We start from the raw sequence: 21,432 nt of genomic DNA, 5'->3' as shown, positions 1-21,432 counted from the left end.
CTTCTCCCCTCCCTCCCCCCCTCCCCCCGCCGTCTCTTGATTCAATGTCCTCCTTTAGCTAGCATCCACTTTCTTCATCCTACCAACTGAGAGTTGCCTCCAACCGCTGGTGATCCCATGTGTGCCAGAGTAGAACTGGTGGGCTCCCTAGCACAGACTCAGCACTGGGTCTGAAGGTCAGTGGGGAGATTGGTCTGGAAATACAAATCTTGACGTCATCAATTTACCCAGCCTCACTGAGAGTGGCCCTCCAGCCCATCCCAACTTGTGACGAACCCTAAGTGTCAGAGCCAAACGGTGCTCTATGGATTTACAGGCAAACCTTTCATCCAAGAGTGTTTGTGTGGGTTGGAACTACAACTTGATGGTCACTGACTGAGTACATTCACTCTGGCACCACCTTTTTACAAGCCCCTATCTCCAAATAGCTGTTCATACATACTATATACTCAGTGTCTCTAACTCTCCTCCTATTCTTTTTCTTTTGGATTGGTTCCAATAAACCAGCGGTTCTCAACCTTCCTAATTCCGCGACCCTTTCATACACTTCCTCATATGGTGGTGACCCCAACCATAAAATTATTATTTTTTTTGCCCACCCCCCCACCCATAAAATTATTTTCATTGTTACTTCATAACTGTAATTTTGCTATTGTTATGAAATGTCATGTAAATACCTGCTATGCAGGATGTATTTTCATTGTTACAAATTGTACATGCTTAAAGCATAGTGATTAATCACAAAAACGATATGTAATTATAATTCATGAAGTATCGTTTTACCTCCCACACTGCTGCTTTCAACACAATAGCTGCTTTTAACAGAGTAGCTGCTTTCTACCCAGTAGCTGCTCTCTACACATGTGTGACTGGTCCACATTGTGGCACCAACCCTGTCTCATACACCTGTATTTGGATGGGGTGGATGTGATGGAGTTGGAGTGATGATGTCATCACACAGGGTACTATCATGTGGGTGTATCTGCATGTGGGCAGACTGCCTGGAGACGGATAGAGGAGTGGTGTCTCGATTCCTAAGACCATCAGAAACAGGTGTTTTCTGATGGTCTTAGGCGACCCCTGTGAAAAGGTCATTTGACCCCCAAAGGGGTCATGAGCACAGGTTGAGAACCGCTGCAATAAATTCTCACCACCCACGACTTCCCTAAATACAGCTCAGTTCAAGATCTCTAATGGCCTCCTTGTTACTAAATCCAATGGTGAGTCCCATTTTTATCTTAACTGGGCATTGGTAGCATCTGACACAGTGGACAGGATCACATTCCCTGACACACCCTTTTCATTTGGCACCCACACAGCACACACTTCCCCGGCTGCTCCTTCCCTTTGGCTTCATGGGTTCCCCCTCATCTCCAGCCCCTAATGTAGAAATGCCCCGCATGCAGCTCTTGCACGGCTTCTCTCTTCCACCTACACACACTCCCTAGGCGCTCACGCAGGTGCACGGGCTTGAAATAGGATCTGCAAGCTGATGAAAGCAGTGGATGGTAACGGAAAGGTTGGAGAGTTAACGTCACCCAGGGGCACCTTGGAAGAAAGTCCTCGGAAGGAAAAAAAATTACTGTGGAGCGCAATTCTACTCGGACACACATGGGTGGTCATGAGTTAGAATTAACAGTAGCTGGTGGTGGTGGCACATAAACGGAGAAGTTCCAATTTTAAGTCTCTAAACTAGATCTCCCCCTGAACTTCAGGTCCCTGCTTCAGCTCTCTACTTACATTTTCATTATGTCTTCTGTGCTATCATATATATATATTCTTAGTTATATAACTTCAAAGTTAGCTCTTTCCTATTTCTCTTGCTTTTGAGATAAGCGTGTGTGTGCACCATCTATTTTTGCTCTAAGCCAACCCTACTGAGCAACTTTTCTAGTCTTTTAATCTTTACCACCACCTAGAGTTTTGGGTGTGTGGATTTTCTATGCAGAGGTTGGGAAATGTAAACCAGAGAGGTTATGCACTTTATCTAAGGTCGCGCAGCAGGCAGGTGGTAAACGTAGGGTGCCAGTGTGAGAGTCCCGACTCCTGGCTTCTTTTCAGGTGTCATCTGTCGACCTGGGAAGCAGGATATTTTCCCGTGGTTCCTAGGCTTCCTCAGCCCCCACAGCTCTTTGCTGCCCCCTCCTGGTCCCCTAGGCTGTGATGGCGTGTAAGGCTGCTGCTTATCTACCCGCCTGGACGATCTGTATGGTTAGAACTGTGTCCTCCGGATACACCACACCCTCAAGGGGCTCAGCTCCGGAGGAGGTAGTGCTTTCATTTTTTGCGGCTCATGGTGACCCTGTTTACAATGGAACTAAATGCCACCCAGCCCTGCGCCATCTCCACGGTCACTTGTGGATCGGATGTTGTCATCTCTATGGTTTTCATTGGCTGAGTTTTGGAAGTAGGTCACCAGGCTTTCTGGGCTTTCTTAGCCTGAGCTCATTGCTATAGAATCGAATCTGACTCACAGCTCCCCTGTGGGACGGGGTGGAACTACCCGCCGTGAAGTTCCCAGAATGGAACTCTTGACCTGTTCTGTATCAGAGCAACACACAAGCCTCACTTGATAGATGGATGGTAGCTCTATTTGAGAAGCATTAGCTTGAAATTGAACACAGTTCTCCCACGTGGAAGGTGAGAATTCTACCGCTGACCCACCATGGCCTGGAGTGTACAGTAAAACTGAAAGCAACTGAACTCACTGCCATCGAGTTGATATCTACCCATAGCAACCCTATAGGACAGGGTAGAACCGCCCTTGTGAGTTTCTGAAGCTAAAAGTCTTTACAGGAGTCTAAAACCCCATCCTTCTCCCCGGGAGGTGATTTCAAACCGCTGACCTTGTGGTTAGCAACCCCATGTGTGACCACTGCTTCACCAGAGTGTATAGTAGAGATGAGTGGATGCTGATTAATATTTATGAACAACTCTGATGGGAGTTCTATCGAAAACCTGAATGAAATCCACTGCCATCTTGTCCATTAGATTCACGGTGACCCTATGGGGCTGGGTAGAACTTCCCCACAGTTGTAAATTGTTAAGAAGCTGACTCCACACCTTTCTCCCAGGGTGCCTTGGAATCGTTGACCTTTGGGTTGGCAGTTGAGGATTTAATCGTCATGTGACCAGAGCTACTTACTGAAAGTTCAAACGTCCTTTCAACTTACAGAGCATTAAAGAGCAAGCTTGTACTTGCCATTTCATGTTCTAGAACTTGTCCCTCACTTTGACATGATTGACCCAACCCCAAATGGCATCAAACTCTCCATCATAATCACCTCCACTCGCTGCACCTGAAGCTTTGAAATCAGTGAAAAGGTGTCACCATTTTTTTTTGTTTTGGTATTAAAAAACCCAAACCCCCAAACCTTTCTCTGCCATCCAATCCATTCCGACTCATAATGATGCCCTGTGAACAAGAACGGAAGGCTGCACGAGAAACTTCTGCACCTGTGAACTCCACAAGGAATTACTCGTAAGTCGATCTTACAGAGCAGAACCCAGAAGCACCCAGGATGCAGTAACCTCTTCCTCAGGGTTATCTACGCAGCGAACAGCTATTTCACATGCTCTTAAAGAACATTTATCATCTGTCAGACACTCTGTGCTGGGTTTGGAAATATAGTAAGGTAAAACTCGGTGAGATTCAGTGAGCTAGTGTGTGTGAAGTGCACAAAATCCGTGCTCAATAAACGAAGACGATTACTCCCTTTCTTGCCCTCAGTTTGCGTAGACTCCTGGAGGGTGAGCATATCCTTTCGGCTAAATTTGACCTCACAGGGGCCTATGTAGCTACAGCAACTGAACAATTTTTTAAATGCTCATGATATCTCTTAGGCATAGGGTGGCTGTCAGTCAGAACTCAACAGTAATGTTGAGCTGATTAAAGAGTTTTAATTGCTGAATCACAGAAGCGCTGGTGGTATAGTGGTGAAGTGTTCAGCTGCAAGCTGAAAGGGTGCAAGTTCGAACTCACCAGTCTGCTCGACTGGTCTGCTTCCATGAAGGTGACACCCCTGGCCCATCGATCATGCAACTGTCCCCACTGATGAGCACAGAGAAAAGTGAAGAAAATCAAAGACTCGGGACCAATTAGTCCAAAGGATGAATGCTCACCTGAACCACAGTCTGTGCTACCCCGAGACTGATGGAACCAGATGGTGTTTGATTAGCACTACTGGCTGCTCTGACCAGGAGCTCAATGGAAGTTCCTGAGCAAAATTCAGCATCATAAAAAAAGATAAGATTTATTGGTCTGATAGAGGCTGGTGGATTTCCCATGACTGGATTTCAAACACCTGTCAAATCAGGAATTGAGCCCACCTTGAGGATCACCTTTTAACCAAACAAGAGAGACACCTGTAAAGTGAACAATCACACCCCAGAGAGACAGTTTTCCCTAGGAAAATCAACCACACAAAGCCACCGGGCAGCATGTGCCCCAAACCAGTGCTCAGAACGCAGAAAGGCGCAGCAGAGCAGGGCAAATGGGAAGGGAGACTTAGGGAAGATGTGGGAAGTGTGCTAATGTCATGAAACAAAACGTGTATTGATTTTTGAATGGGAAACCACGGTACTTTATAAATATGTTCACTCAAACCACCATAAAATGTGCACCCCAGGCTCCCCCCACGCTCCCCCAAATAACAGCCCCAGGCTCCCCCAAATCACAGCCTTGGAAGTCATATGCACAATTTTACCCTGCCCCATTAGGTCACTAAGAATTGAAATTGACTCAATGGCAAAGGATTTTTTAAAAAAAGTTCCTAGACAGGCAGATGAACAGGGCAGATGAACCCCAGTCCTCATAGAAGGTACTAATACATTCCAGAGGGTCTACGGACGATGTTGTCTTCTTGATAGTTTCTCTGGATTTATTTACACAGTTTATGAATTAATTGGACTGGGTAAATGAATGATGTGTCTTTGCCTATTGTTTGCAGGGCTAAGGCTACTGGGAAGGAGGGGCACTTCATTGCCTGGATGATAACGATCTTTCTTTGTTTTTCATCTTTCCCCCTGTTGACTGGAGAGTTATTTCCTGTTCCCTTTTGTTTCTCTCTTCCTGTTGATCCTCTGATGACCTCTAGACTCACGGACTCCCTTGTAGTCTGTTCTAGTGGCAGGTGCATCCTTACACAGACTATCTTAATTACTGTTCACCACAGCCCGAGGAGGTGCTAGGGTGCGTACTACAGGTTTTTTTTAACCCCAAATGCATTCGTGCAACATCTTTAGAACAATTCAGTTCACTTGAGTTCAAGTCAATCCAAGTCAACTGCATTGCTGATTGAATTTGGAATCATATTCAACGAGCCTTGACATTCCTGTTTCTTGTATGCCTGATGTCAGAAATATGCAACAGACAGAGACAAAAATCAACACGGGCTTATTGATTGAATGGATTGAACTGACTTGGCCTGGGCCCTTCTGGGAATCAGAATTTTGACCATATCTGAGGTCTACACAACTGAATTGTTTTAACTTTATTAATGTTGTAATTATTAGTTTGTCTTAACTTTTAGGATATCTAGTGTCATAAAGTAGAAGAACAGCAAGACATAGGAACATCCTCCACCCGATGGATGGACACAGTGGCTGCCACAATGGGCTCACATGCAACAACTGTGAATCTGTCTCAGGACCAGGCAGTCTTTCATCTTGCTGTACATATGCTGTCACTATGAGTTGGAACCGGCTGCACGGCACCTAACAATAACAAGAGTGACATCTGAGTCATGGCGGATAAGAATAATAATTAGTATGCCCTCTGCTGCAGAAAGCCAGAAGTACTGGATAAAATATAAAGAGAAAACAGAAGGAGGTTCAAAGGCAAGACAAATATTTTGAGGATCCACATTGGCACAGAACTATACAAGCGATGGAGGTTGATGGGATAGATGGGCAGAGGCAGTCGGTGATAGTGAGTGAGTCAAAAGTACATCTTGTGAGATGGGGAGGCAGAGGCAGGCTTCCTGACTCAGCCCAAGACTTGGATGGTTTCCTTTCTCATTTTCCACCCTTATGAAAATGGTCTAGAAATAAACCTGCTGCCAAATGGTGATGGGCGATTGCTCATATTTAGCTCCAGGCTGGAGGAGAGTGATGAGACACAGGCATGTGACAAGGAAGCGGCTCAAGCTTCGCCTTGACTTGATCTGAATCTGCCATTGACTCTGCAGGGTAGCACAGTGGTTCTCAATCTTCCCAATGCCGCAACCCTTTCAGACAGTTCCTCATCTTGTGGTGACCCTCAACCACAAAATTATTTTCATTGCTGCTTCGTAACTGTAATTTTGCTACTGTTTTGAATTTCCATGTAAATATCTGATATGCAGGATGTATTTTAATTGTTACAAATTGAACATACTTAAAGCATAGTGATTAATCACAAAAGCACTATGTAATTATATATTGTGAAATATTTATTTCTAATTACAAATCAATGAAATTTTGTCTTGAAGCATGGTGTAGCATGGGTAAAAGTCTTAATATAGCAGCAATAAACTACATTGCTACACTTTGCTACAGTATGCATAAAAAGCCAACATCAGTGTGAAGGTTGATAGCTTCTTTCTCGCCAGATCAGCATATCTGCATGTAGGTGGACTGCCTGGAGATGGCTAGAGGAGCGGTGTCTCGGTTCCTAAGACCATCAGAAATATGTTTACCAATGGTCTAGGTGACCCTTGTGAAAGAGTCATTCCACCCCCAAAGGGGTCAAGACCCACAGGTTGAGAACCGCTGCTATAGGACCATTTCTCTGAATGGTCATTATTGATTTGTGGATTAGGGATCTCCAAAGCTGTTGGACAGGATAATTGGATGTGAGGGTAAAGGGGAGGAGAAAATCTAGAGTGAGTGAGTGAGCGAGAGATCTGAGAAACAAACTCACTTCCTTGTCTTAGAGTCTCTAGAGAAACAAAACCATGCTCAGGGAAGAAGGGGTATATATATGTATATGTACATACCAAACCCATGCTATCAATTCCGATGCACAGCGATCTGATAGAGCAGAGTAAAACTGCTCCCTAGGGTTTCTGAGGTGATAACTTTTTGCTGGAGCAGAAATTCTCATTTTTCTCCCGAGGAGCAGCTGGTGGATTTGAACTGCTGACATTGTAGTTAGCAGCCCAATGCATAATTAACTACCTAACTGACATTCCACATATATGAGTATATACACACATCATTGATTCTGTTATATGTGTGTGTGAAAGATAGAGAGATGATAGATAGAGGGAGAGGTAGGGAGGGAAGGAGGGAAGGAGAAAGAGAGAGAGAGAGAGAGAGAGAGAGAGAGAGAGAGAGAGAGAGAGAGAGAGAGAAGAGAGATTGATTTATTTCAAGAAATGGACTCATACAATTATGGGGGAATTGACAAGGTGACAGGCTACAGACTCCTCCAGGCTTGCATACCCAAAGCTATAAATCAAGTGCAGAGTGAAGAGAGTGATATCAAAATATCTGTAGACTGGAGGTAGAACAAGCCCAGCCCTAGGAAATCCATTTTTTCATGGTTGAATTGAGTGCATTATATTATATCACACTATGGAAAGTGATTACATTACATTAGATTATACTGTGGAACAGCCACTAGATTAGTGTTCTGCCATACTCCCGAGTATTGCAGTCTCGGGCCAAATTGTCACATAAAATTACCCATCTCGCTCATAATTCAAATGAGAATGTGAATTAAATACAAAACTTACAAATAAAATCTAATAGTTAGAGATATAGACAACAAATCAAACATCAGGACATGGATTCACTCAGATAAATTTAATTTGACAGACTGACCAGAAACTGGTTTTACAGTCGTCGGCCTGGATAAGTAACATCTTTGTGTGCGAACATGCCCGCATATGCTAGCATGACTCTGGAAGGGTCCTCAATAATCTGGTATTCATCCTTCTGTTAATTTTGAATTTTGAACTATGTTCATGCATTAGCTATTGAAAAACAGACTAAAATAAAATATGGACTAAAATTCCCCTCAAATGCACATATCTAGAGGTAACCATAATCAATATGCATGGAAGCAGCAGTCAGGAAATCACATGATGTCTTGCACTGGGCAATACTGCTGCACAAGACCTCTTTGCACAAGTGTTAAAAACAGACGTATCATTTTGAGGAGTCAGGTGCGGCTACTCCAACCCATGGTGGGTTTAATGACTTTTCAATGAAGCGAGCCCTGGTGACGCTGTCAGGTAAGCAATGGACAGTTAACTGTAAGGTTGGGTGTTCAAATCCACCAGCCTTTTCACGTGAGAAAAATGAGACTGTTTGCTTCCCCAAAGATTTACACAGCCTTGGAAACCATACAGGGTGGCTTAGAACCAGGCAGGATTTGATGGCAGTGTGTTTAGATGCATGTGCAAGGAAGGCTAGAGAAGATTTGATGCATTTGACTTATGGCGTTAGTGAAGAATATTGAATATATCATGGATTGCCAGAAAACAAACGAGTCTGTCACAAGAGATGTATTAGACAGTGTTGTCTAGAGAACCAAACCAGGACACTAATAATTTTGTATATATTCATATAGTTAAATTGATAACATAAGAAATAAATAGTTAACTAATCTAAAAAGCAGCACAAATGGCTCAGTGCAACTCGCTCCCGTGAGACAGTTGAGAGACACTGGTAGTCCTTCAAGTCTTGAGGCCACCAGGCAGTCCTCTGTAGAGCAATTCAGGCTATCTGGGCACAGGCAGCAAACAGCAAGGCAGGTCACCAACAGGCAGCCAGGTCACCAGTAGTCAGTACCCACCTCAAGAGATGTACCTTCCAGTAGTGTGGTGAAGCAGGTCTTGAAGGAACCTCAAGTTACAGCGACACAGTCCACAGTTAGGCTTCCCACAGGTAGTGTAGCCTATAAATTGAGGCACAGAACAAGCAAGGCAGCCACACACTGGTCCGGTGATCAAAGAGCAAGAGAGAGAGAGGCGAGGCGCACCGAGCTATTTATCTCTCTGCCCTTCAACCAATCCCACATGTGTTCATTGGCCATGTTGGCACAACAAACCTACCCATCACAGGAGACACAGAGCCTGAATGCTCTGACAAAGTGAGAATGCAAGACTCACAGGCTTTGGGCATGCTCTCGAGAGGGACTAGTTGCTGGAAAAGGACAGCATGCTTGGTCAGCCAAAACGAGGATGACCCTTAATGAGGTGGACTGACTCTGTGGCTGCAACAGCAGGCTCCAACAAAACAATTGCGAAGATGCTATAGGACCTGGCAGTGTTTCCTTCTGTTGTACCTGGGCCATTGTGAGTCAGAGCCCACACAATGGCATCCAACAACAATAACCACCACCATGGGACACCAGGCACAAACGTCCGCTTGTTTTTCAGGTGCTAGTGGTTTCCCTGGTGGTGTTTTGGTTACATGTTGGGTTTCTAACAGCAAGGTGAGCAGTTTGAAATCACTAACCAGCTCTGAGGAGAAAGACAAGGCTTTCTGCTCCTGTAAAGAGGGACAATCTTATGGCCTGCTTGATACATGCCCTAATACAGGAAACATGGTCGATATGAGTGCCTTAGCAAAGTGTGGTGAAGAACCTGGATGGTGCCCAGCTATCAGAAAGAATAGTGACGGGGGTCATAAAGACTTGTTTTCAAATAAACAGCCATCTAAGTGAGATGTCACCGAAGTCCACATGGAAGAAGCACACCCGCATCTGTAATCCAAGGAGTGGACAAGATATAATCCAAATCTGAAGGAGGGAATGGTATCAGAGCTCAGTGGGTGATATTCTGGTTTGCAGAAGGCTATGGATGACAATGGGAGCCACAAATTCATGAGTAGATCTCCACAGGGAAGAAGCTTCTGATGAGTCTCCTCTGACTATAAGTAAGGGATGGAAATAACTTGGATATCAGACAGAGAGTATTGGAGAGATTTATAGTAGATTATAATGAAAATCTCGTAGATTAAAATGATAAATCTGACTTGAATGGTTAAAAACTTGTCATTTGATCCTCATTTGGATACACTTTGAGCTTGATCTAGTTTGTTTTTATTTAATCATTTTATTGGGGGCTCATACAATTCTTATCACAATCCGTACAGACATCCATTGTGTCAAGAACATATGTACATTTGTTGCCATCATCATTCTCAAAACATTTGCCTTCTACTTGAGCCCTTAATATCTGCTGCTCATTTTCCCCCTCCCTCCCCACTCCCCCCTACCTCATGAACCCTTCATCATTCATAAATTATTATTATTTTGTCATATATTACACTGTCCGATGTCTTCCCCCACCTTCTTTTCTGCTGTCCCTCCCCCAGGGAGGAAGCTATATGTAGATTCTTGTAATAAGTTCCCTCTTTCTACCCTACAGTCTCTTCACCCTCCAGGCATTGCCACTCTCACCACTGGCCCTGAAGGAGTAATCTGTCCTGGATTCCCTGTGTTTCCAGTTGCTCTCTGTACCAGTGTATATCCTCTGGCCTAGTCAGATTTGTAAGGTAGAATTGGGATCATGATAGTGGGGTTGGGGAGGAAGTATTTAAGAACTAGAGGAAAGTTATATGTTTCATCGTTGCTTCCCTGCACTCTGACTAGTTCATCTCTCCTCCCCACAACCCTTCAGTAAGGGGTGTCCGGTTGGCTGCCAATGGGCTTTGAGTCTCTACTCTGTACTCACCCACATTTTCAATGATATGATTTTTTTGTTCTTTGATGCTTGATACCTGATCCCTTCAACAGCTCGTGGTCACACAGGCTGATGTGTTTCTACCATGTGGGCTTTGTTGCTTCTGAGCTAGGTGGTCACTTGTTTATCTTTGAGCCTTTAAGACCCCAGATGCTATATCTTTTGATAGTTGGGCACCATCAGCTTTCTTCACCACATTTGCTTATGCACACGTTTGTCTTCAGTGATCGTATCAGGAAGGTGGGCACCCACTGATGTGATTTTTAGTTCTTTGATGTCTAAATAACTGATCCCTTCTACACCTCATGGTCAGCCAAGCTGGTGTGCTTCTTCCATGTGGGCTTTCATGCTTCTCAGCTTGATGGCCACTTATTTATCTTCAAGCCTTTAAGACCCCTGATGCTATATCTTCTGATAGTTGGGCACCGTCGAGCTTGATCTAGTTTTTAATACTTTCTGATATGTTATTTTTTGCCAGATTGGGGCTTCTCTCTGCCGTGTTTTGTTGTTGTTGGTAGTGTTCTTGACTTTCTGTTATGTATCTTTCTATGTTGTTTGGTGTATGAAACCTAGGTTGGGTGAATCTATAGAGACAATAACTAGAATAAGGGTTCTTGGAGAATGCAGCAGGGGAGGAGGGGGTGGAAAGCCTATATCAAGGAGTAGAAGAGGGAAGAAAACTTGTACAACACTGCTTGATATATGACTAAACTATTGAATAATATTATGTCTGGATTATGTCGTAATAAAATACTTTTTTTGGGGAAAAAAAAGAGTTCCAGCCTTGGAAACTCACAAGGGCAATTCCGCCCTGTCCTATGGGGATGCTGTGAATTGTAGTTTATTATATATAAAACTTATAAAACTTTACATCTTTCCATGGCAAAGCTACCAGACCAAGAGATTAGGTAGAAATGCCTGACAATTTACATCTGAAAATTAGCCAATGAAAACCTTTGGGTCACAACATTGTTCAATATAGATAAGCCTCCTAGGTTGGAAGGCACAATGCATCAGCCAAATAATGTACTCAAACATACCAACAGTCATAAAGATGACACAGGCCTATTTCGTTTTCTTATACATCAACACCTTACGCGTTGGAGCCAACTCAGTGGCAGTTAGCATCAACGTGCCATGCTAGATTTTGTGAAGATAGACTGAAAATGTTAGACATGGCCCTGCTCCCCAGAAGCTTTATTGTGTAGTTGATATGATAAGATATGTGCACCTGAAACATTAAGGCTGAACTCAAATCATAGAATACTAAGGGAAATTCTCCTATGCATTTAGAATATGCTAAAGTTTAAGTAATCATACAGGGGCCTTGGGTCTTAGAAGCTTTGGCATGGCTGTCTCTTGGGATCAAACACAGTGTGTACTCATCACCTTTGATGTTTCTTTTGTTTTATAGGAAAATGACTCCATAATTCCTTTCTAGGGCAGGGAGAGAATTTCCAAGCTTTCAGGTAATCACCAGTTACTATGAAAGGAGGCAATTGGGTAAAATTATATTCAGGCTAAAAGTGATGCTTAGTGACAGATTCTATGGAATTGTGAGCTTCTTAATAGTTGGAGCTGGATATTTCACATCTCTATTGCACAGAGCCTGGCCCAGAGTAACATTTGCTCTGATTATTGTTGACTTTGTGCCAGGCCTGAGGCTAAAGGATGGGCAGTTGATGTGGGATGCCTAGCCCCACGATGGTGAAAGAAGACTTCACTGCATCCTTGATTAATCTAGAACGCGTGAGACTTCCTGTCTCCCCATCCCAGAGTGGTTGAGAGCCAGAGATCCCAGCAAAGGGTCTAGTTGGTATGAAATCGTTCTTGGCGTGTCCTTCATCCTCCCTGCTGAAGTGTTTGTTCCAAGTTTACAAACTTAGGGTTTCCCTATGGCCTTTACACACCCCCTGGGACAAAGTTTTCTGAGATTTATTATCGTCTTTCCTTTGTTTTCTGAGTGCTTCAGACCTCCATGGAGACCTGGTCCCATGGGTCACCCCTATGGTGTGAGAGGCATATACATAGAATATGAGTCATTTTAGAGCCAGGGACAACTCCTGCTTCTTCCCTTTCCAGTTTAGCTGATGGCAGACCTCAGCCCTTTCCCATTGGTTCAAATAAGCAGTTATCCTTGAATTTGGGGTCCTTGTTCCATAATGGGATCTGGTAATCTTCACTTGCCACTCGCGTCCAGCCCCTGAACATTGGGGTCTTTGTGTTCCAGGCAGAGAAGAGCGAAGGGAAGCAGCAGAGGGCAGGTGAGTGACACTCCTGTAGAGGCCGCTGGGCACCTGGCCATAACTTCTGGTTTACTTCAGTGTTGGGAACAACATCCACACAACCAGAGAGCATGTAGATGATGGTATATGGAAAGATGTTCCCAACAAAGTAGATACCAAATGTAGGTTAAGATCTGACTTCAGTATAACCCAGTCCTTGCTTCAGAACCATTCCAATTTGCTCCCTATTGTTTCCCCCAACAGCTCTTCCACAGAGTCACTGTGGTGTTAACCATGAACCCATCATTCAAGTGCAAGAAGTATATAGAATTCAACTGGTTTGCTTAAGCTCACAGAGAGGGGTACCAAGGGATGTTTGAGGCGGTTTAGTTTCCCTTTGTCTCTGTCTGCACTCTCCAGCCATCTCAAACAAGCCTGCACTCTAAGCCAATCCAATTTCCTTGTTATTCCAGTTTAGCCTCAAGACCCTCTCCCCAGGGCCCCCCTAAGATTGCCATCCCATAGGTTTTTGCCTTGATGGAGATTCAGCAGGAATCACGTAGACCATGAACACGAAGGACCAGATGATAAAACTTCCCAGAGTGTACCTTTCAAAACTCCAGAAAACCTGGTGTTCGCTGCCTTATTGACCTAAATCATATCTGGAGAGACAAAGACAAGTATCTTTCCTATTCAGAGATTAGGAATGGGAAGCTCCCAAGGCCTCACTCCCCTCTCAATTCCTCTTCTGTTGCAGTGGGCTGGCGATTTGCCTCGGACTTCAAGTCTCGGTTGCACACGTCTGGAGAGGCTTCCCATTTCTTTCTTTTGTCTACTGTGCCCAATTTGTTTCCATCACCAATGATTTGCTGTCAATTTGAGCTCCACTCACCGTGTTCTCCTGTGTGTCTGAGGAGAATTGTGTCCATAAGGTCACCCATGGCTGATTTTTCACAAGCTGATCACCAAGTCTCTGGGTGGATTTGAACATCCAACCTTTCGTTTACTAGCCAACCATGCTAATCCTCCCACCACAGGGCGATCATATGGGAGTCATCTTGAGGGACAGATGGTTTCTGCTCAATATGAAAGCCACTGTAATAATGAGAGAAACCCACAGTTTGCTGATCAGATGTTTTGTTTGGGGAATGCCAACCCCAGGGGAGGTGGTCTGATGGCTAGAAGTTGGGCTATGGGGCCAGACTGCGCTGTCTTCTTACCCAGACTCTGTTAGTGATGATCTGGTTGAAGCAAGGCACAGGGAAACCCCACGTGCCAGGAGAGACCCCTTTCCCCTTTCCCACTTCCTTGTCAACTGGGGAAACCTAGGCTTTGGTGGAATATTGTCAGGACTCATCTGATAAAGTACATCATTTCAGAAAGTTAAAAAGGAAATGCAGCAGGTAAGAAAAAGAGATTCTTATGTAAAAATCGATTCGATTTGCCTTTCCTCCCTGAGGGCCTACCTCCCTCATCATCCTGCTACTTGGCCTCATCGGTCTTGGAAGTGACCAGAAGGCTGGTGGCATGGATTTCAATGCTCTAAATGTTGGCAGGCTTTCTTACCTTCTTCTCTCCTGGGAACATGAAGCCAGAAGTGGCGGGGAAAGTGAGTTGTCTGGGTCAGCCCTGTGTTAGGAGCATGTATTCATTCTTTTGCCATATCATGTATTTATTGCCTGCCTTTGACAGGCTGCTTGGTGAGCCCTTTTGGCACTGGCAACACTGATCTAAACAAACAGACAAAGATACCGCACCCAAGGAACTTACTTTCATGGGCATGCGAGAAAAAGAGGTATTTATACACATCACAAATCTAACCTCTGAGGCAGAAATGAAGCTGCGTCAAGCAGAAGAGAAGACCAGAGAGTTGGGGAGCTGTTTCTTCTGTTAGGTGATTAGAAAGGGCTTCTCTATTAAGGGGGCCTTTGACAGACCACCATCCTCAAGAAAGGAGCCCTGGTGGTACAGTGGTTATGCGTTGGGCTGCGATCTGCAATGCCAGCAGTTCAAGACCACCGGCCACTCCAAGCGAGAAAGACTTGGTTTTCTTCTCCTGAAAGTCACAGTCTTGGGAAACCCACAAGGGCCAGTTTGAATCTGTGTTATAGGGTCACTGAATTAGAATCAACTTGCTGACAGGGTGTTTGTTTGGTTTCTGGTTGGCCAGACCCTGGCAGGAAGAGCAGGAGGTTGCCAGATAGATTGCAAACAATAAAAGCAAAGGTCCTGGGCTTTCGCTTATTTACTTAGCGACCTTCTTTCTTGAGATCAGCCCTAAAATATATAGTAACACTCTCTTCATTTGAAAACAAGAAAACTGATGCTCAGTGAGATGACCTTTTCCCCAAATTACAGGGACCGCGTTTCCTCACTTATCATCTGTCTTTTTATCCCACCTTTCCCATTCACATCAGCTTTGAAAAAAATCCTCAGGTGAAATCTCTGATGGTTCAGGTCACAATGGGGCCAAAGCTGGCCAGGGGCAGCCCTGGTGATGGTCAGCCCACCAGGCACAGGATTCTTTCAAAGTTTGTGTCTAGGTCTGATATTGGGAGGTGTGGTGGCGGGCTGGGGGAAGAGGAGGGAGACAAGGGCCCGAAGGTGAGGGAAGGGGGGAAGATGTGTGTGTGTGTGTGTGTGTGTGTGTGACACAGAGAGAGAGAGAGAGAGAGAGAGAGAGAGAGAGAGAGAGAGAGAGAGAGAGAGAGAGAGAGAGAGAGAGAGAGAGAGAGAGAGGAGAGAGAGATGCCCTTGTGACTGCCGGGTCATGATGAATGGAATTCCTTCCAGGGCAGGCAGCAGGGGAGGTGAGTGGAGGATGAGTGGGGTCCCAGCCCAAAGTGGGCAGTGGGAGGTGGGCAACCCCCAAACCACCACCGCCATCACCACCCCAACCACACCCCCTGTGCGTTCCATGGTGGTGGTGAAAGCATGGTGGGGGATGTGCTGGGGTGGGTGTGGGGAAGCATCCACTGTGTCATGGATATTTGCTGACAATGCCTGGTGGGGTGAGGAGTGGGGTGGGTGGGAGTAGGTGGGGTTAGGAGAGGGTGCACCAGAGCAGAAGATTGTTTCAATCTCGAATTCTTGCATGATACCAAGTTCAGCCTGCTCTGTGGAACCTCACCAGGTCGGTAAGTGAGGAGTGGGCTTAGTACCTGAGAGAACCTAGGTCAAATTCAGCACTGTGGATCCTGCATCGGGGCTGCCTGCCTGCTGGAAAGGGAGAGTGGGAGCAGGGAAGCAGGCGTACCATGACCCAAGGTCAAGAGTAACCAGAAAGCAGGACTCCAGGCTCCAGCTCCTGGGCATCTCGTTGCCCCTCTGTCTGCATCCTGGCAACCATTTACCATCACCTACCAACCTCAGTTTGACAGTTATTTTCTGAAATCATTGCCATCCTCTTTGTACGTTTATTTTCCAATTCCGCACAGCTTTGGGGATAACTCTCCCAGGGGCCAGGCGGAGAGAATAGACTCAGGAGACCTCAGCCCCTCTCACCTGGCTTATCACCAGCTGTGGAAGCAAGTAGCTGCAGGAATCAAGTTCTCATTTCCCTGCATTGGCCTCAAACGGGTCTTCTGTAGTTGTTAAGGACAATCTGCTTCCCAAGCCCAGGGAGCATCCTCTTTTCAGGCCACAGAACGAGGCCAAATTCCTGGGCAGCTCTCCTCTTACTTGGAATTGTCCTGAATGACCCCCTCTTCTGCCCTGGCCTGCTGAGTCCTGCATTGCCCTGGGTCAAGGAAGTTCTCTAAACCTCAGAGAGCAAGCTGATAGCCTGTTAATAAGCCTGGGAATCTCATTGAGCCCCTGCAGGTTGCTGGGGCCTGCAGGGGTTTCCTGCAGGTTGCTGGGGGCCTGCAGGGGTTTCCTGCAGTGGGTCTCTGAGCGGCAGACAAATTAACCTCACAGTCAAGGCCAGGCATTGGGGCGGTGGGCATGTCATCAAGGGGAGTGAAATGGCAGAAGGAGGTGGCACGGTGCGAGGGAGGGGCTGGCGTCAGACACATTGGGTTTGGCTAGCATCTCTGCTGTGTTCTTATGCAAAGCTACCAAAGGTCTGCAGCCCCAGCTTTCCCAGTTGCATGCAAATCAGCACAAATAATACTCCTAGGTCATGGGGGGGGGGTGGTGGGGATGAAATGAGATAAATAAATCCAGCCGAATTGGGCTCCTGGGGAGGGCTTTATGCCCGCTCCCCACCCCCTTCTCCTCTTGGAGGGAGACATGTCTGTTTACCAGCAGAGGGAAAGTCGGATTTTTTGGGTCTTGAAATGTGTCCAAAAAGTGTTCATTACACTTGTTTCCGAAAGTCCAAATGATGGCACCAGGAATTCATTGTTGAAGTATTAATCTCCACGTGGGTTCTTATTGTTTCATTTCCTTTCGGTGGTGGTAAAACTGGGATTTGATCCCAGGTACTCTAGGATCTGGACTTCCTGAAGGGTGTAAACCGGGAAGTGTTTGGTGACGTGCCCAAAGGCTAGCATTTCCACCCCATCCAGAAGTGCTGCCGAAGGCTGGTCTGCTGATCTGCTTCCAAAAGTCCACAGCCTTGAAAACCCGATGGGGCTGTTCGGCTGTATACGCAGGGGGTTGCTATGAGCTGGAGCTGATTTGATATCGACCAGCAATAACAAGAGCAACAAACTCTACAGCCTGAGCTCATGATTACCCTGCCCTCTCTCCTTCCTGTGGGCCACATGTCCCTGCCTCAGGAATGCATTGGAAACACACAAAAAGGTGAATCTTACGGTGCAGTGGGTTATGGGTTGGGCTGATAACCCAAGGTCAGCAGTTTGAAACCACCAGCTACTCCTATGGAGGAAGAGGAGGATTTCTACTCCCTTAAGATTTATAGCTTCGTAAACGCAAAGGGGGCAATTCTACCTGGTCCAATAAGGGTCACTGGATCAGACTTAACTAGATGACAGTGAGCACCTCTCCCTCGGCTAACTGGGACTGCCTCATCCCCTCCCACTGAACTTGATGTTGTCAGACAACCATGAGACGTCGTTTCTTGATTTTACCCGTTCTGACCTCCTTCGAGGCCAAATTAACTGCCCCTTGCTCTGTTATCCCAGATCTGTATGAACTACCCCGGCATGTCTCCATAGGGGCACACGAGCATTTTTCCCTTACGTACTAGAGCAAGGCCTGACCCTCAACGACTCCCTGATGAATCGTTTCATGAGGAAGGGGCAGGTATGGATGTTTGAATACATCCCATCTGTATATAAACAAACGAATAGTCTCAAAATCCGGTTGCTTTCAAAATTTGCCAGGACGAAGATACTTGTGGGATGTTTTCTCTTTTTTTTTTTTAAAAAATGAACAAAGTGACTCCATTTGTATTCGTAAAGTGGACCGATACAAATGACGGATGTCCTGGGCTGCTACCGAAAAGGTTGAAGGTTGGAGTCCAGCCAGAGGAGCCTGGATGTGGGTGGGGAGTCTGGTGACCTACTTCCCCAAATCAGCCATTGAAAACCCTGAGGACCACGGTTCTATTCTGATACCTACAGGGCCGCCGTGAGTTGGGTTGACTCAAAGGCAACTGGTATTGGTAGGCTGCTAAAGCCTGCAGCAAGAGGCAATGTGTGGAGGGGAAGCGGGGCCAACAAAGGCGGCGTCCTTGCTCGGTTTGGAGAAATTACCTAATGTTTGTGTGTGCTCCCCTCATGTCTCTTCACCCAGAAATGGAAGGGGAGAGCTGCCATGCCAACTTTGATTTCCTCATTCCCAGCTAAGAACAGCAGCAGTCACGACAACCACGACAACATTTTATAGCTGCTACATCCTTAACTCCTACCCTGAAATGAGCTAGGAATTCGTCTCTGTGGACCTCCTTTTCACGGTCTAGTTAAACAACAAAAAAAGGGATTGTTTAGTGCTTCACCTGTGGCCACATCTTTCCAGCTGATGGTAGAACTTGGATTTGAACCCATCTTGGGCTCAAACTAAATCCTGTGAATTCTCTCTTAATAGATCTACTCACTCTCCACGCCTGGGGACATTCCATTGGTTGAGGCCAGCATCATTCTTTGGTAGACGTGCAACAAAGTCCTAGTCTAGTCCATCCTACCTCCTGTCTTGTTCCTCTTCAATCCAGTCCACCACTGTACACTTCAAAAGGGCAGAAAGCATGGCATTGCTCTCCTGCTTACAATTAGCCAAGGCTCTTTTGCCTTCGATCTAAAGCTCAACCCCCATCTTAACTCAGTTTCTAGTGCTTCCTGATATTGTCCTAGCCTACTTCCTGAACTTCTTAATAGTCATTCTCCCACCAAACCAAATCCACTGCTGTCGAATGGATTCCAACCTATAGCAACTATGGGACAGAGTAAAATTGTCACAGAGGGTTTCCTAGGCTGTAAATCTTTAAAAGGACCGAATGCTAGGTTTTCTTCTCCCAAAGACTGCTCCCAGGACTACTAGTGACACAGTGGTTATGAGTTGGGTTCTGATCTGCAAGGTCAGCAGTTTGAAACCACTAGTGGCTACCTGGGTGAAAGACGGGGCTTACTGTACCTGTAAAGAGTTACTGTCTCGGACACGCACAGGGGCAATTCTACCGTGTCCTATAGGGCCACTATGAGCCAACATTGAGTCTATGACAGTGAGTGTGACTTTTGTTTGAAGAGTTGCTGGGTGGGCTTGAACTGCTGACCTTTTGGTTAGCAGCTGTGTGCTTGAACCACTGCACCATGAGAGCTCACTATCCTCCCTCCTCACATGAGATTCCTGAAAAAATAAAATTTAGTCCCCTCTCAATTTTATTGACCTTAACATGGCAAGTGCTTTAAATGCATTATCTTAATCCTCAGCCTCACTCTATTAGTGAGATTATTGTATCAAATCTGAAGCCAGATATTTCTGATTGGGAAGCCACATATTGAATTGTAAGATCCCCGTTTTCTACTAGAAAATTTCCAAATATGCTGATGTCAGGGGCATTTCTCTTTTTATGTCACTACATTATTTTTCAGTAACTTGTACTTACTTTTTCAGGTTCTGGCTAGACAACCCTCCCTCAAAGATGAGTCCTCTGATTCCCCCAGATTGGTCAGTTCCTCTGCGTGTTTCTCCTGTCTTGTTCCGTCTTATTTCTATCCAGCACTCTCTTTTTGGAAATTGTCTACTTGCCTGAGTCCCTCACAGACTGCCTTTTCCAATCCCTCTTGGAGGGCAGTTATACTGCCTTGGCTTCACTTTCTTCTTCTGGAGTGAAAGGTATTTCCGTCCAACGTACTCACAAGTGCTCTTGGAGAATTTATTATCTATGAGGATATGAGTCTATTGCCATCTCCTCCCACAGATGCAGTCACATACTCAAAACACGACCCACGTAACAGAGTTTGTCATGATGGGCTTTACTGGGGTTCACGAAGCACGACTCTTCTTCTTCACACTCTTCCTCATCATGTACCTGTTCACGTTGATGGAAAACTTGGCCATTATCTTGGTGGTGTGTTTGGACCACCGGCTACGGAGGCCCATGTACTTCTTCTTGACACACTTGTCTTGCCTTGAAATCTGGTACACTTCAGTCACAGTGCCCAAGATGTTGGCTGGTTTCACTGAGGTGGATGGGGGCAAGAACATCTCCTATGCTGGCTGCCTGTCCCAACTCTTCATCTTCACCTTCCTTGGGGCAACTGAGTGCTTCCTACTGGCTGCCATGGCCTATGACCGCTATGTGGCTATTTGTATGCCTCTCCGCTATGGGGCCTTAGTGTCATGGGGCAGCTGCATCCGCCTGGCATCTGCTTGTTGGCTGGTGGGCTTTCTCACACCGGTGTTGCCCATCTACCTCATGTCCCAGGTGACCTTTTGTGGTCCCAATGTTGTCGACCACTTCTTCTGTGACGTCTCTCCCCTGCTAGCCCTGTCTTGCTCGGATGTCACCCTGAAGGAGACTGTGGACTTTGCGGTCTCTCTGGCTGTGCTCCTGGTCTCCTCCACGGTCATTGCTGTGTCCTATGTCAACATAGTCTGGATGCTGCTGCACATGCGCTCAGCTGTGGAGCGCCGGAAGGCCTTCTCTACTTGTGTGGCGCATCTGACTGTGGTGAGTCTCTTTTACGGCACTCTTTTGTTCATGTATGTCCGCACCAAAGTGGCTTCCTCCGTCAACTTCAACAAAGTGGTTTCTGTCTTCTACTCTATTGTCACGCCGATGCTCAACCCTCTCATCTATAGTCTTCGGAACAAGGAAGTGAAGGGCGCTCTGGGCCGTGCCTTTTCCATCAAGTCTTGGAAAGGACACTGAGGAGTCAAGTGGGGGGCCTGGTTTTCTCACCTTGAGTATTTAGCAGGATGAGACATACTTGTGCCTTAACTAGACGAAGCAATTGTTTCCATTCACCTTTTTTGGTGAGAACTTAGTCACAAGGCTCTATCTAACTGTAATGGTGGAAAAGATTTCCTAGCTCGCCAAGCCAATCCAATTATTGTGGAAACAGGGAGAATACATTTTGGTGGACAACCAGCCTTTTCCACTATATAGACGAAGTCCACAGATT

The 21,432-nt window shown here is 45.8% G+C and overlaps 1 protein-coding gene across 1 annotated transcript; it reads left to right on the top strand.

Moving 5' to 3' along the window:
- The first annotated feature begins 20,225 nt into the window (after positions 1–20,225).
- Positions 20,226–21,179, top strand: OR6Q1 (olfactory receptor family 6 subfamily Q member 1). Its single transcript, XM_075547602.1, has one exon. It carries the CDS (start codon positions 20,226–20,228, stop codon positions 21,177–21,179), a length of 954 nt encoding a protein of 317 aa, XP_075403717.1.
- Positions 21,180–21,432: the final 253 nt, after the last annotated feature.

Source organism: Tenrec ecaudatus, chromosome 4 (assembly GCF_050624435.1).
Source record: "Tenrec ecaudatus isolate mTenEca1 chromosome 4, mTenEca1.hap1, whole genome shotgun sequence".
Lineage (NCBI taxonomy): Eukaryota > Metazoa > Chordata > Mammalia > Afrosoricida > Tenrecidae > Tenrec > Tenrec ecaudatus.
Note: the sequence above shows the minus strand (reverse complement) of the source record. Positions and strands in the feature narration are given on the sequence as shown.